General features: G+C 35.5%; 2 protein-coding genes across 2 annotated transcripts; both read left to right on the top strand.

Annotated features, from left to right (window-relative positions):
- LOC111691276 (maltase A1-like) lies at window positions 1-4230 on the top strand. Its single transcript, XM_023455407.1, has 7 exons — window positions 1-235; window positions 918-1252; window positions 1560-1685; window positions 1763-2001; window positions 2944-3148; window positions 3273-3856; window positions 4024-4230. Exons 1-7 carry the CDS (start codon window positions 40-42, stop codon window positions 4082-4084), a joined length of 1746 nt encoding a protein of 581 aa, XP_023311175.1. The 5' UTR covers window positions 1-39; the 3' UTR covers window positions 4085-4230.
- A 2140-nt stretch (window positions 4231-6370) lies between these two features.
- LOC108911778 (maltase 2) lies at window positions 6371-8808 on the top strand. Its single transcript, XM_018716802.1, has 7 exons — window positions 6371-6589; window positions 6659-6993; window positions 7072-7197; window positions 7250-7488; window positions 7635-7839; window positions 7900-8483; window positions 8630-8808. Exons 1-7 carry the CDS (start codon window positions 6394-6396, stop codon window positions 8688-8690), a joined length of 1746 nt encoding a protein of 581 aa, XP_018572318.1. The 5' UTR covers window positions 6371-6393; the 3' UTR covers window positions 8691-8808.
- Window positions 8809-16186: the final 7378 nt, after the last annotated feature.

The raw sequence follows: 16186 nt of genomic DNA, 5'->3' as shown, positions 1-16186 counted from the left end.
CAAAATATCAGGTGGTTTAAATATGCGGAGATCATTATTATGAAAAGTTACATATTCATTATATTTGCGTTCATTTTAGCAGTTACATCGATTAGTGCCGTTAAAAACGGTGCAAAATGTATTTTAAGGGATGAAGATTCTCCAAATACTAACTGGTGGAAGACAGCTGCATTCTATCAAATCTATCCTAGGCCTTTCATGGACAGTGATGGAGATGGAATAGGAGATTTGCAAGGTATTTTTTTACAATCAACTGTAGTTATTATTACCAAGAACAATCACAAGGTGAAAACATTTGCAGTACTTCCTATGAACATGATTATTTTCAAGGTATTATCCAAAAACTACCCCACCTACAAGATGCAGGAGTTACAGTGACTTAACTGCCTCCAATACTTAAGTCCCCTCAAGTGTGTCAAGTGTGCGACATTAGAATTGAGTGTTTTTTTTGCAAATCATGTCAGAATTTCCTTGTTTCCTTGTTTCAGGAATAAATACTGTTTTTGAAAACAATGAAAGACAAATTCTAACTACCATTGCGTTTAAAATTATTATAACTAATGCCTACAAAAGGGATTTAATATTTTCTTAATAATTTAACACCTACAAACTACTTCTGATATCATTCAACTGTCTGCAAAGTATTTCTAGAGCTCTTGTCATAAATACTTGAACAAAATCAAGTGACTTAAGTAGGTGGTGATCATTACTATGAAAAGTTACATTTTCGTTACTATTGCTTTCATTTTAGTCGGTACAGTGACTAGTGCCGTTAAAAACGATGCGAAATGTATTTTAAAGGATCAAGATTCTCCAGATACTAACTGGTGGAAAACAGCTGTATTCTAGATTTACAAGGTGTTTTTAATAATCAGTTGTAGTGCCGAATACTTCCTAAGGACATAATTTTTTTTAAGGCATTATCCAAAAACTACCCCACCTTCAAGACGCAGGGGTTACAGCGACTTGGCTGTCTCCAATATTCAAGTCTCCCCAAGTGGATCAAGGATACGATATCAGCGATTACAGAGATATAGACCCAGATTATGGTACCCTGGATGACCTGAAGGAATTGTTAAAAATGGCGAAGGAGTTCGGTATCAGAATTATCTTGGATTTCGTACCTAATCACACGAGTGACCAGCACGGGTGGTTCCAAAAATCTGTCGCTAAAGAGGAGGGATACGAAGATTTTTATGTTTGGCACGATGGGAAGGTTGTTGATGGTACTAGGGTACCACCAAATAATTGGGTAAGTAAGAAGTGTTTAATAGTAACAGAAAACGACCAGTATATACAGCAAGTAAAGACACCGAAGTAAATCTATGGTTGCAGAGTGTCTTCTGACGAAGAAAGCATATGCTGAAGTCTAAAGGTGTCACGTGGCAACCAACAGGGAAATTATTCAATCATTGCTTCCTATTCCTTCTGCTAGCGTCTTCTTTTACATTCTCAAGTCTCGCTGAAACTATATGTAGCAATATTATATATGTATAAATTAGAAACAATCATAAAATTTCATTCCCACCAAAAATGTTTTAAACTTTTCATACTTTTAGGTATCCAAATTCAGAGAATCTGCTTGGACATTTAATAAAAAGAGACAGCAATATTACTACCACCAATACGCCATCCAACAACCTGATTTGAACTATTCCAATCCAAAAGTGGTGGAAGCCATGAAGGTATTTACATAATCAACATTCAGAACGTATTAACAAAGTAGTAAAACTCTACTTAGTGATCCTGAATATGTTTGTAGGACGTTATGAGGTACTGGCTAGACTTTGGGGTAGACGGCTTCAGAGTTGATGCTGTGCCTTATCTCTCAGAAGATCCAGAGTTCAAAGACGAACCTCTTATCGATGGATGTATCGTCACTTCTAGGAGGAACTGTTTGAACCACGTATATACCAAAGATCTTCCACCTACTTATGATATAATATACGAATTCAGAAAGGTTGTAGATGATTTCACTGAGACTAACAAAGTTGATACAAGGTACATATATATGATTACCACTTGTTATATGCTTCGTATTGGAGCAATCTATCCAGGTGAATGACTTTCATTTTTGTTCTGGGTCTTCTTAGACCCTGTTGACTGTCGTTGATTATTTTGATTACCGTATAAAGGCCTTCCCAGGAGGTCTGGAACTTAGATCATTTTCCTTCCATCCTTATTGGGCTGCATAGCCATACTAGATCCCTTGCCCGGAACCCACTTGTGTTGGCTCTGACAATGTACCGTGTTTTCCGCTTATTGCTTTCAAACTTTGTCGGAATTTCTCAGGGATAGAATCAGTTCTATTTGCTAACTCAAAAGTGTCTGCTCTCCTGGGTGGTGATGTCAAGGGTTAGACCCAATTCTCTACCAAGAAAAAAAGGTAAGTGTCGGTTCTAATTGGTTTGATCTTCGCTGACTATTTATAGGTGATCCTTCAGGGTCGGGTTAAATCTCATCACCATGCCGCCAGATTCTGGATACAGAGGTATTGTTCTGGTATTTTTGATAGACATCAACTGGCAAACTCTTTGGAATATACCCTTTGCTCTTGATCCGAATGTAGTTCTCTTGGAATAGAGCAATAGAACTTCTGCTGTCGCCACTGTCTCTTGATTTGGGATGGGATTCTGGAGACGGTGTCCTACTGTTTCTAATATTTATAAACTATATCACTTTGACTCTAAAGTATAAAGTTCTTCTCTATGCTATGCTGATATTAAGTTGTATCGATCTGTGACACATTTAAGTAACTATATTTTGCTTCATAAGATTCATTCATTCATACATTTTAAAACTCTTTACATGTTCGGAAGATAAAATAAAATAAAATAAACATCATATTTATTTCTAAACATGTAAAACATTTGAGAACTGATAGGATTTCTACAATTTAACTTTATATTTTTTAAGTTTAACTTATGACAATGTTTTTTGTAGAGTAATGATGACAGAAGCGTACACTGCAATCGAAAAACAAAAGCTATACTACGGCAGTGCTGATGGAACTGTAAAGGGAGCGCACTTTACATTTAATTTCCAATTCATATCTTCTTTATCTAAGGGTTTTACCGTAGACGATATAGTTAACGTTACCAGAAAGTGGCTCAATAATATCCCTGAGCAGTATACGAGCAACTGGGTGGTAAGTACGAAACATGTCGCGTAACCCTATGTAATAGATATACGAATCTTTGAAGAAAATTAGAAACGAACGTGGAATTATTATAGAAGATTCAAACATAATTATTGAATTTAAAATTTTTCAGCTAGGTAGCCACGACAATCACAGAGTGGCCACCAGGTTAGGAAGAGAAAACGTGGACGGCTTCAATATGCTGACTGCCATCCTCCCAGGAGTCATGGTGACATACAACGGAGAAGAAATTGGTATGGAAAATGGCGAAGTCACCTGTGAAGAAGGTCACGACCCCCGGGCCATTAAAGACTGTTCCACATTCGCTCGAAACAGCAGAGATTTCGAACGTACTCCTTTCCACTGGGATGGTACCATCCACGCTGGTTTTACAACGGGAACACCTTGGTTACCAGTGTCCGCTAAGGCCAAGGACACCAACCTGGCTGATCAGAATGTAAAGGGAGTTTCTAGTCACTACAATGTGTACAAGCAGTTGATGGAATTCAGGAAGAACTTCCAGAAATCTTTCACGTTGGATACGGTCTCTACTATAAAGTTAACTGATAATGTGGTGCAGGTCGAAAGATACGTGGATAAGGACGAATTCATTCTGGTATTCAATGTAGGAGATTTGGAGGAAACTGTTGATTTCCACAGAATTAAAGACAGTTACAAGGTTTTGGTTACTAGCGTCAACAGTTTGTATAAGCCTGGGTAAGTGAGAATTTTTAGTGAAAAAATTCTTTATTTTCTTGACCAAATTGCACTTTACGCCTTATTAAGTTCTGAATTCTTATGTTATGTTCCAAAATACATTTTGAAGACGTGTTGTTCCATTTTTTCTGTTTTGAATATTTTTATGAAACGATCTTTCTTTATAGGGGTTTAATCGATGAACTGACTCTAAAGGCTCATGAGAGTGTCATTTTACAAGGATTGTAATAATGAACGAAATGAGGAGCAATATTATGAAAAAAGAAGTCGGCGAAAGGAATTTGGATTTTCAACTATATGACATTGTTTTTTAAATAATAAAAAAAAGTTTGTGAAGTTTTAATACCACCACCATCAATATAACTCTCAACTCATTTTTTATCCATAATATTCTTCCATTACTTGCGAAAGACAGATTTATAAAAATAGTTCGAACATTTTCTTCCCTTCCTGCGTGCCCACAGCGTATTTCGTTGTCGAATTTTTCACTTTTTTGTAGCTAATATTCCATTTTAAGAAGTTGTAAAGGTAAAGACACAAGAAAAAGTACAAAACGACAGAAATAAAAAACTACTTCGCTGAATATGTGGACGGAAAGCCGACAGGTGGATTATTACTGATACCTCGTAGCGTTACTTGTACTACTACTTTGTCGTTCCTAGTTGATAACTGTTATTTTGTAACTGCTACTTTGGAATCTCTATATGTACCGGTTACTTTTCCACTGTTACTGTAACGATTTCTAGTAACGGTTACTTTGTGACAGTTACAAGTTTGTTATGGCACGGTTATAACAACGGTTACATTGCAACAGTTATTTATTTTTTATAAACAGCTTTATAACGGTTACCTACTTTAGTAACCGTTGCAACTTTGTAATCGTTACAAAGTAACCATTACTTCGGAATTATTTGACAAACATGGCAAATTTTATGCAAATTTGGTTTTGGTATACACATTTTATACGGTGTAAGGCACAGTATTCATGTAAGTATGTAGAAATAGTTTATTACTAGGAAAAGGGGTAAATAAATATTTTTATAGATTTTTATAAAATGTCTCAAAGCACTCTCGTTGTATCGCCGAAATAAGGATTATTTATTTAATTTTTGATAAATTTTGAGGTCTTGAAAGCGCTGAATGGTTTTTATTTGTTTTTCGAAAATTAAATATTAATCTTAAGAGATGATTACAAAAGTTTTACAAAAAGGTCAACTTAGGACTAAGTTAGGGCCAGACATTTTTATCAAACTCTGTTTAAGTTTAAAATTCGAAGCAAAAATTACAAATAATATTACTCATATACAGGGTGATACACAAATGGTGAATTTTAAGGGGAGTCTTTCCTATAAAAGATACAGGGCGATATTTTTAATTTTTTTAAATAATTTAAAAACTGGTAAATAAGTGAAATAATTTGAAATTGAGCACATGTATTTATGTAAACATTGTCCAAAATCTGAGAACATTTCCTAAAATTTACATGCTTCAGTGGCGAAGATACAGGGTGGAAGATCGGTGGAATATTTTTCTAAATAAAATAGTACGCCACTGCTCTACGGTAACGACCATGATGTTTTCGAGTGTTTTAAATTTTACTCGGAAATCAGGCTCTTTTCGAAAAATATAAAACAGTAGTAATTTGTAGAAAATTGAAAGACGAATCCGAAAATATTATGGTTGTTACCGTAAAGCAGTGGTGTACTATTTTATTTAGAAAAATATACCACCGATACCCTGTATCTGCTCCACTGGAGCATCTAAATTTTTGAAAAAGGCCTTAGATTTTGGACAATATTTACATAAATACATGTGTCCAATTTCAAAATATTTCACTTACTAGTTTTGAAATTATTTAAAAAAAATTAAAATATTTTTTTAAGTTTAACAACCTGTATCACTTAAGGAATCGTCCTAGATAAAAACTTTATAGGAAAGACTCCCCTTAAAATTCACCAAAGAATACGAGGATTTTTGGTTACCATTTGTGAATTATCCTGTATTGGGTATTGGCAAATATAAAAGGGATTTTAGAGTGAAGAAAATAAACGTATACGTGTTTACATCAAATTGGTCACCAATTCAGTATTATCCAGTAATATTTTTCAATGGAATTCTTGTCTCTGTTATTGATTTTTGATACATAAGTACCTACAAATGACTCTAATCTAATCAGCCAGCTGTTATGCCAATCACATCAAGACAACTCCGATGTACTAAAATGTACTAAAATTCACTTCAAAATGTTACACTTATTAGATTTGAGGATTTTTTTGTAAATCATGTCAGAACTTCCTGTTTATGCACAAATGTTTTAGGAATAAATATGGCCCTTGAAAACAATGAAAGACAAATTTTAACCTTTGTGATTAAAATTATAACTAACGCCTAAAAAAGGAATTTAATATTTTCATAATATCTTAAAAGCGACAAATAACTTCTGATATCATTAAATTATCTATAAATTATTTCTAGAGCTCATGTTATAAATACTTGAGCAAAATATCGAGTGGCTTAAGTAGGTAGTGATCATCACTATGAAAAGTTACATTTTTGTTACTCTTGCTTTTATTTTAGCCGCTACAGCGGCTAGTGTCGTTAAAAACGATGCAAAATATATTATAAAAGATGATGATTCTCCAGACACCGATTGGTGGAAGACAGCTGTATTCTATCAAATCTACCCAAGGTCTTTCATGGACAGTGATGGAGATGGAATAGGAGATTTGCAAGGTATATTTTACAATCAATTGTAGTTGCATTTGCTTCGCTATTTGTTACGAACATTATCTTTTATTTAAGGCATTATTCAAAAGCTACACCACCTTCAAGACGCAGGAGTTACAGCGACATGGCTATCTCCAATATTCAAGTCTCCCCAAGTGGATCAAGGATACGATATCAGCGATTACAGAGATATAGACCCAGATTATGGTACCCTGGATGACCTGAAGGAATTGTTAGAATTGGCTAAGGCACTCGGTATCAAAATTATTTTGGATTTCGTACCTAATCATACGAGTGACCAGCACGAGTGGTTCCAAAAATCTGTCGCTAAAGAGAAGGGGTACGAAGATTTTTATGTTTGGCATGATGGGAAGGTTGTCGATGGTACAAGGGTACCACCAAATAATTGGGTAAGTCTCTGTGGTATTCTGTGCTAGAATCACAAAACTTTATCTGCATTACAGAAATACTTTACTTTATATTTTTAGCTATCGGAATTCAAAGGATCTGCTTGGGAATTCAATGAGGAGAGACAGCAATATTATTACCACGAATTTGCCATCCAACAACCAGATTTGAACTATTCCAATCCAAAAGTGGTTGAAGCTATGAAGGTATTTATTTAAGCAACTATTATAATATAGTGGCCTCTTAATATTTTTGTAGGATGTTTTAAGATACTGGCTAGACTTTGGCGTAGATGGCTTTAGAGTTGACGCTGTGCCTTATCTCTTTGAAGATCCAGAGTTCAAAGACGAACCTCTTATCGATGGATGTACTGATGTTACTAATAAGAACTGTTTGGATCATATCTATACCAAAGACCTTCCACCCACCTATGATATGATATACGAATTCAGGGAAGTTCTCGATAACTTCACTGAAACTAACAAAGTTGATACAAGGTATATGAGTTATATATTTTCTTTAACATGTGTCTAATATGTGTAGTAAAAAAAGAGGAACCTTTAAAATGTAAAAATATCTATGAAGTTTAGTAATTGTGATACAATATTTGAGGTAGATTTATTTATATGTACAATTTTTGTAGAGTAATGATGACAGAAGCGTATGCTGCAATCGAAAAACAAATGCTATACTATGGCAATGCCGATGGGACTGTAAAAGGAGCTCACTTTACCTTTAACTTCGGGTTCATATCTTCTTTATCTAAGGATTTTACTGTAGACGATATTGTTAACGCTATTAGAACGTGGATCAAGAATATTCCTGACCAATATACGAGCAACTGGGTTGTAAGTACCATACCTACAAGTATTAAAAAAATGTTATATGATTGAATTACAAATTTTCAGCTAGGTAACCACGACAACCGTAGGGTGGCCACCAGGTTAGGAAGAGAAAACGTAGACGGCTTCAATATGCTGACTGCCATCCTCCCAGGAGTTATGGTGACCTACAACGGAGAAGAAATTGGTATGGAAGACGGCGAAGTCACCTGTGAAGAAGGCTACGACCCCCAGGCAATTAAAGACTGTTCGACATTCGATCAAACCAGCAGAGATTTCGAACGTACTCCTTTCCACTGGGATAATACCCCCAACGCTGGTTTTACAACGGGAACCCCTTGGTTACCAGTGTCCGCTAAGGCCAAGGACACCAACTTGGCTGACCAGAATGTAGAGGGAGTTTCTAGTCACTACAACGTGTACAAGCAGTTGATGGAATTCAGGAAGAACTTCCAGAAAACTTTTGCGCTGGATACGACCTCTGCTATAAAGTTAACAGATCATGTGGTACAGGTTGGAAGATACGTGGACAAGGATGAATTCATTTTGGTATTTAATGTAGGAGATTTTGAGGAAATTGTTGATTTCTACAGAACTAAACAAAGTTACAAAGTTGTGGTTACGAGTGTCAATAGTTTGTATAAGCCTGGGTAAGTTGTATGTCTTTAGTGGAAGAATTCTTTATTTTCTTGACAAATTGCACTTTATGAAAAGTTGTAGTTGTTATGTTGCGCACAAAAATACATATTAAAGAATTACAATTTGAATATTGTAGTGGAACGTTCTTTCTTTTTAGGGATTCAGTCGACGAACTGACGCTACTGCCTCACGAGAGTGTTATTTTGCAAGGGTTCTAATAATGAACGAAATGGGGACCTATTTTCAGAAAAAACGAAATGAACGGAAGGCTACAACTATATGACATTATTGTGATTTAAATAAATAAAAATCAGTCATTTTCATCTTCAAAAGTAACCTTTTTTCTTCATACTGATCCTCTACTGCTTGCTAAAAAAATTGTGTTTTTTAACAGCTTTGCAAGGTATAACTTTTAGCATTTTGAGTTTTTCAATGTCACATTGCCATTAGAGGTGGTGGAAATATAACCAATTTACCTTTCTTATTATAAAATTTGCGTAACTGCTACTTTTTAAACTCTACTACTGGTTACTTTGTAATATTTTCTTTGTAATCATTACTATAACGGTTGCTTTGTGACGATTTCAGGTGCAATAGTCTCAAGTAGCGGTTATTATGTAACCGTTACTGTTACTGTGCAACCGTTACAAAATAACTGTTACTTTGCAACTGTTACACAGAACTGTTGCTTGGTATTGTTATTTAGGTACAACTATTATTTGGAACCGTTACTTTGGAACCATGTAGTATCACTGCATTACGACGCAGTAATTTTTTTTTGTGGAGCTGTGTCATTAAAGATGTAAGCAGTGATAACAATAAAACCATTTAATTAGAGGAAGCGTTCTAACAACCCATTAAAGAAAAGTAAATGAAATAAAAATAGAGATCGATAGTTTGTTAACAAGCGAAATATAATCGTTTCTGATCTCCCTGACGGTGGCTAGACAAGCCGAAACATCGGGGAGTCAAGCAGCTTACTTATTTAGTCGGGGAGAAGCCAATAAAAGCGTAATTTATATATTTGCCATAAAAGTGAGTTAACGACGGACGTAACCATTCTGGGTTCGAGAAAGGACCCCATATAAATGGAGATTCGACGTAGAGAAGACCGTATTTATACATTTTCCTAACGTTCCGTTCGGCCATCAAAGCGTCTCGAGAAAATAACGAAAGATGGCCGAATGGCCCATATTGGGTGGTTTTATGTCGGTAACTTCTGTAACATCGAGCGTATACACTCAGAGAAGTGTTTGTTTGGGAGCTACGCTATATTTATACCAGTATTTTGTGTTTTTTACAGTTCTAACATATTTCTAAAGGTAGGAAGACACATTTACTACATAAATTCGTTACATATGGGTTTATCTAAATGTAAAAGAAAATAAGATGCATTAATATTAAACGATATAATTTTTTGCACAAATGGAAATATACATACAAGTGGAAGTTTGTTTAAAAAAAATCTTCGTAGAAATCTTCTGGAAGTAAATTTTGTACAGGTGTAAAGTGATAACCATAACACTTTTAGAACGGGATGTTTGCTCTCTCCTCTGTCTGAAAGAGTGAGCCGAGTACCACTTTGTTATAGCCTTTCCGATATCAATTGAAAAACCAAGAGGATTACAGTATGTACCAGGTTTGATCGCTGACACAGCAGCTCAGTATTGAAACATTTGAAAAAGTTGTTCCAATATTTATTTAGCCATACCTATATACAGGTCTGGTTGAACTAAACGTGGAGGTGGTAGAAATGTATACGCTCAGTTGAAGAATGCGAGCGCGGGCAAACGAAATACAAACACAGCTGCATTGGGTCACTGGGCAATAATTCTCAGTTGTTGACAAGTGGTTGACAAATTGCCCAGCAGTGCAGTGCAACAATGCGGAATTTGGTATGATTAAGGTAATTTTATTAGTATTTTTATTAGAGACACCTTCTATTAATCATTAATATTACAATTGCGATAGGGAGAAATAATTATTATTACATGACATTTTGGAGACCTTTTGAAACGGAACAAAACGAAATTTACCATCAATATAATAAAATTGTTTGAGCAAAAACCTTTTTTCTCCCACAATTCAATATTCTTGAGTAATTTATAGAAAAGCAAATTTAACCTCCAAACGACCCGCAAAAACGTTCTAGAAAAAAAATTCTGACCCTATATTGGGACGCAGAATTTGGCGCTTTGTAGATTGTTGGCATAAAAAATATATAGTACCTCACTTAATATTTTCAAGTTGACCTTGAAACTTAAGGTCAAGGTCAAGTCCAAGATCATCAGCATATTGGCTTCTTGATATCCTGCATTTTATCCGAAACTATAGGAGGGTTCGCTTTTGTTTGTTGAAAGCTCTTTATGTACACATTTAAGATTCACTTTCGATAATTGTTAGATCAAGAAAACATACCGATTCCTTAAAATGGTATTTTAGATATAACACTTTTCTGAGTATGATTTCCAGAGCGTAGCCAATACGGGGACCTCGGCGCACCGGAACTCGGACGGGCTAACTCCCAACCCCCTCCCCTCGCCACCCAACTTTGGAAGTTCTTGCATTTGTTATGTCAGTGGACCTTACAGAGCGCTTGATTTATATGTCGAATGTATACTACCCGATAAAACTTTGAAAGTTCCATTTCGGAGTTGGCGATGTATGTTTTTAAATGAGTTCGATTATTTCCACTTTGATTTTCTGTTTCCTTTCCACGGGCGATTTATAATGGAAACTAGATAAAAGGAAAACGTCTGTTCGGCGAGTCCAACTGGAAAATTTTGTTCTGAAACATGAAAAGTGTATATTATTATTTATGAAAGTTTGGGTTAGGTACTTTTTTAACAAAATTGATACAATACTGGTGCAGCTGACGAAATAATTACAGAAAAGGAAGACATAAGACGAAGTATACTATACTCAATACAGGGTGATTTAGAACTTACCCAAAAAAAATTCTGGATGTACAGGGGACCTATAAAAATACAATTTTGTAAAGAAAAAATCAAAAAGGGCAGTTCGAAAATGATTTAAAAATACACTTCTGCACGGCACTGGAAACTGGTCCACTGTAAAACCTGACCTCGCACAATGCGACCGGCATGGCGGTGTGATAAAAACAGACAAAAACTTTCGCAAGAAAAGAAATAAATAGAATTGTATAGCACCTATTTTATATCGACAAATTCAACTTCTCTTGTCTTTATTAATTAATAAAATTAATTTGTGTTTTTAAATGATAAAATCATTTGACATTGTCAAAATTTCATCCACCAACGTGTAAACATATTTGGGACCGTCTTAATCAGTTTCTACGAATTAACACAAATATTGTCTTGCTTCACCATAACACAAATGCTTCACCATAATACAAATGTCTTGCTTTACCATAAATTAAAAAGATATCCATCAACTCCGAGTTGATTTGCAAACCATTTTTGACACTAATTACTAAAAAATTATTGTAAACACCGCAGATAACAGGTAAACATTATCGCAACGACAATTACCAAATCGGATTTCAGTATTCGGAGTCGCTGAGGCCACGTGGCTCTCCACGCGTATTGCGAATGACGCTAGAGACTACAGTTGTCCAGCTATGTAGTGGTTGAATGTACTATAACTTCAATAATTTTTTTCTCGGAAACTATAAGGATTTGACAAAAAATTTTTTTACGATATTGACTCCATTTCTCATGCTGCATCTATTCCCAAATTTTTTTGGATAAGTTGTGAATCACCCTGTATAATAAAAACTATTTAAAATAGGAGATATACCATAACATTTTTAATCGTTTTTCATGTACTGTTAGAAACACAATTTGATGCCTAATAAGGACACAAAATGGTTTATTAGGTGATTCGGTTAAGTATTATTTTTTTTTTGATAAAAAAACGAAATGTTCGCATTTCGCATTTTAGTATGTAGGATCGGCATGCCAACCACGCATTTATTAAGAAACATCATATATTTTATACTGCTTTTAGCTTTTATAGGAATTATGCAACCAGGAATATGGTCGATTTGCGCTCTCAAAGTAATTCGAGTAAATGGTAAAACTAAGCAAATATAATACTGCCAGGGCACGATTTCGGCTTTGCTTTGAAGAATTTAAGGACCAACATATTGTTTTTCTGGCGAAGGCACGACGAGATATTTTTTCCGAGGAAAAAACGGCCTTCTGCTTTTTAACGTCGCTCGGGGAAGATGCCTGCGAGGATAATTCGCGTGGGACGGTAGTTTTGTCTAGTCGGTCTCGCTCCGTTCTTTCGAGTCGCCGTCCCCGGGGCCGGCGTGGTCGGAGGGTCAAAGACGGCCCGTAATGAGTTTTCGATTCCGCCGGGACGAGCCCGAGTCCATATTGTGCCGGGGCGCCGATCTCTCCTTTTCCTTTTTGTATCTCTCTCCCGTTATTCCCTTTTATCGATAATTCTATTTGCAAACATATCGGATTCGACGGCGTGGCGTTTCACTTACGACCTCCACATGCGGAATACGGCCAAAGGGGTGTTTAATTCGGTCTCGGAGACAGAAATTTGAGGAAATTTCAATTTTGAATTGTTTTTATTCATTTAATATAATATGACTGAGTCGAGTTTTTGCACTGTTGATGAATCAAATCTGAAGCTGTAGGTACGGAGGTAAGGTATATTTGTGGTATTGTAGGGGAAGCTACTAGTGAATCTTAATCCAAAGCTAAAAATTGCTGCAGAAAAGCCCCAAAATCGCTCAGGCCCCATCGGTTAAGATTCCAAACTTTCACCGAAGTTTTGAATCCAACCCCCAAAATGGGTTTTTACATCCCCTAAAATAACGGAACAAGTTAATGATTTTTTGGGCACATCATCACTATTTATGCGAACATTTTACTTTAAATTGTATGCGACTGTTATACTTAACCAAATGATATAACAAGAAATACTAACTTAAATGAATCTTTTTCCTCTCCTGCACAATTTATATATTTTAAGCTTATTACGACCACGGTCTACAATGATTGTTAACTGAATCTGATTAAACAAATGCTAAATGTGCCACATAGTTAAAAGCCGTTAATGGTGTGACAGCCCGAAATCCACAAAATCGAGCAATAATCAACGGGCGGTGTCAAGTCAAAAGCAAAAAATACCAGCGAGATTCACGTTGAGAATTGGCGGAACCATCAAGGGGAGTGATCGAACGTCGACCCTAGTTTTCTGCAGTACTCAGGGCGATTTTTAAGGTCAAAGGTTTAAGTACAAAGTACAATTTTTCGCATTTACTTTAAATGCATTGTATGTGTTCTGCTCCAAGTAACAAAACCATTTCTTGCATTTGCTATATACAACAATGCAATACAACACAATTATACAGGGTGTAACGTAAAGGTTGGGAATAAATTAATCGGTGGATTCTTTAGTTTAAAAAATAAATTTTTGTCATATGAAGTTATGCTCTACGGGTTTTCTTTTCCAAGCTACAGGGCGTAAAAAAATATAAAAAAATTTAGTTTTTCACCAATAACTTTCGAACATTAGAAGGTAATGGAATGAAATTTTATCCATAGCTTAATTTGATAATCCCCGAGTAACAGGAAAAAGATTGGCTTTGTAAGTTACTCAGTGGCGTGCGTACGGATTATACCGTAAGGTTTTTCGAAGAAAATTGTGGTAAGCCACTGGTGAAAACATTTTTTTGATATTTTTTTATTATCCACTTTTTATTTTAAACAAAATTACCCTCTTGCGTTTTATTCCTAGCTCTTGTCACTTTTCCGTAAATAAACGTTTTGTAAATACTATTTTTTCCCACTGCTAACATAGGAAAATGAAAATAAAAACATTATGAAGTATGCTTTGACCAAGCCACCAAAATTTGTTTTCAGATGTTTTCAGACAAAACATCATCGTCAGTTATGACATTTAGCTTTCCTTAAACGGTTGTATTTTGGTTTAGATCTGTTAGAAATGGACTACTCATTTCCAGAATTAGCAGATATGCATTTTATTTACGGCCTTGCCAACGGGAATACTGTGTTAGCTGTGCGACTTTAGAAGAAGTTCCAATTGAAACACGCCAGAACATGTGGTTTATGCATGATGGCGCCCCAGCTCACTTTAGGCGAGAAGTTAGAGAATACCTCAATGAAACGTTCCCCAATAAATGGATAGGTCGTGTAAGGCCAAGAGCGTGGCCTGCTCGTTCTCCCGAACTTAATCCGTTAGACTATTATGTGTGGGGGCACTTAAAAACCATAGTTTATTCCGTTCCCATTTCTGATGTACAGATTCTTCGTCAAAGAGTTGAAATGGGCTGTCAGCTAATTCGAGATATGCCTGGAATTTTTGGACGAGTAAGAGAATCCATGAGAAAACGCATTGAAAAATGTACTGAAGTTGGGGGGCAACATTTCCAGCACCTTTTGTAATCTTGTTTGTTGTTTATTATTTCTTATTACCTACTCAATAAATTCTTTAAATTCCTAAGTCACTAGTGTTTTTTTATTATTGTTAAAATAATGTGATACTTTAATATCATTTTCAATACAAATAAGTCTTTTTTTAATGCCTATTTGACCATTTTCGGTGGCTGAGTCAAAGCATACATCATAATGTTTTGTTATTTTCATTTTTCTATGTTAGCAGCGGGGAAAAATGGTATTTACAAAAGTTTTATTTGCGGAAAAATGACAAGAGCTAGGAATAAAACGCAAGAGGGTAATTTTGTTTAAAATAAAATGTGCATCATAAAAAGATATTAAAAACATGTTTTTACCAGTGGCGTACCACAATTTTCTTCGAAAAACCTTACGGTATAAGACGTACGCACGCCACTGAGTAACTTACAAAGCCAATCTTTTTCCTGTTACTAGGGGATTATCAAATTAAGCTATGGATAAAATTTCATTCCATTATCTTCTAATGTTCGAATGTTATTGGAGAAAAACTAAATTTTTTGAAATTTCTTAGCGCCCTGTAGCTTGGAAAAGAAAACCCGTAGAGCATAACTTCATATGACAAAAATTTATTTTTTCAACTAAAAAATCCACCGTTTAATTTATTCCCAACCTTTACGTTACACCCTGTATACAATACAAAATTGTTAGCTCAGGCTAAGACCTAGAACAAAGCGAACCGTCAAATTTTGACATTTATCAATAGTTGTTGAAAAATGAGTCGGTTCGAGCTGTATCATCAAAAGACATATACGTTATTGAATAAAACAGTAACCCTTATAATATAATATATAATAATCAGTGAAAACAATAGTTTTAAAGTTCTTAATAAAGTCATCTCCCAGTGCTTCACAACTGGTTGCAATGCATCAAATCAAAGCTTCATTAATTTACATTGCATATATGAATACCTGGGTTAGGATACATATTACTAGGTCTTTTTTCCTCTTAAAATAATCTAAAATATCGCCTCCTTTTATTAGCGCAGCGTGCGTAAGTACAATCCTGTTTATTACCGCTTTTATCTTTCTACAAATTCGAAACTGCAGCGAAAATACGCCTCCGCAGCCACAGAAGGGCAATAATAAAAATATTTCCAGCAATGCGTGGGGCGAAACACCTACCCCATAAATCAGACGGTGTTTTCATAGAGTTTTTGTTTAGATAATAGAAAGGCTGTGGCCGCGGTGGAGGCAGCGCACCTCGTTCCGCTTAAGTACACAATAAATATCAGGGAATAGGCCGACCCGCACATACATCAGCCGCCGGGGGTGGGC

This window comes from Anoplophora glabripennis, unplaced genomic scaffold (genome assembly GCF_000390285.2).
Source record: "Anoplophora glabripennis isolate ALB-LARVAE unplaced genomic scaffold, Agla_2.0 scaffold6, whole genome shotgun sequence".
NCBI classification, from domain to species: domain Eukaryota; kingdom Metazoa; phylum Arthropoda; class Insecta; order Coleoptera; family Cerambycidae; genus Anoplophora; species Anoplophora glabripennis.
The sequence above is the reverse complement of the archived record's forward strand: the minus strand, read 5'-3'. Positions and strand labels throughout refer to the sequence as shown.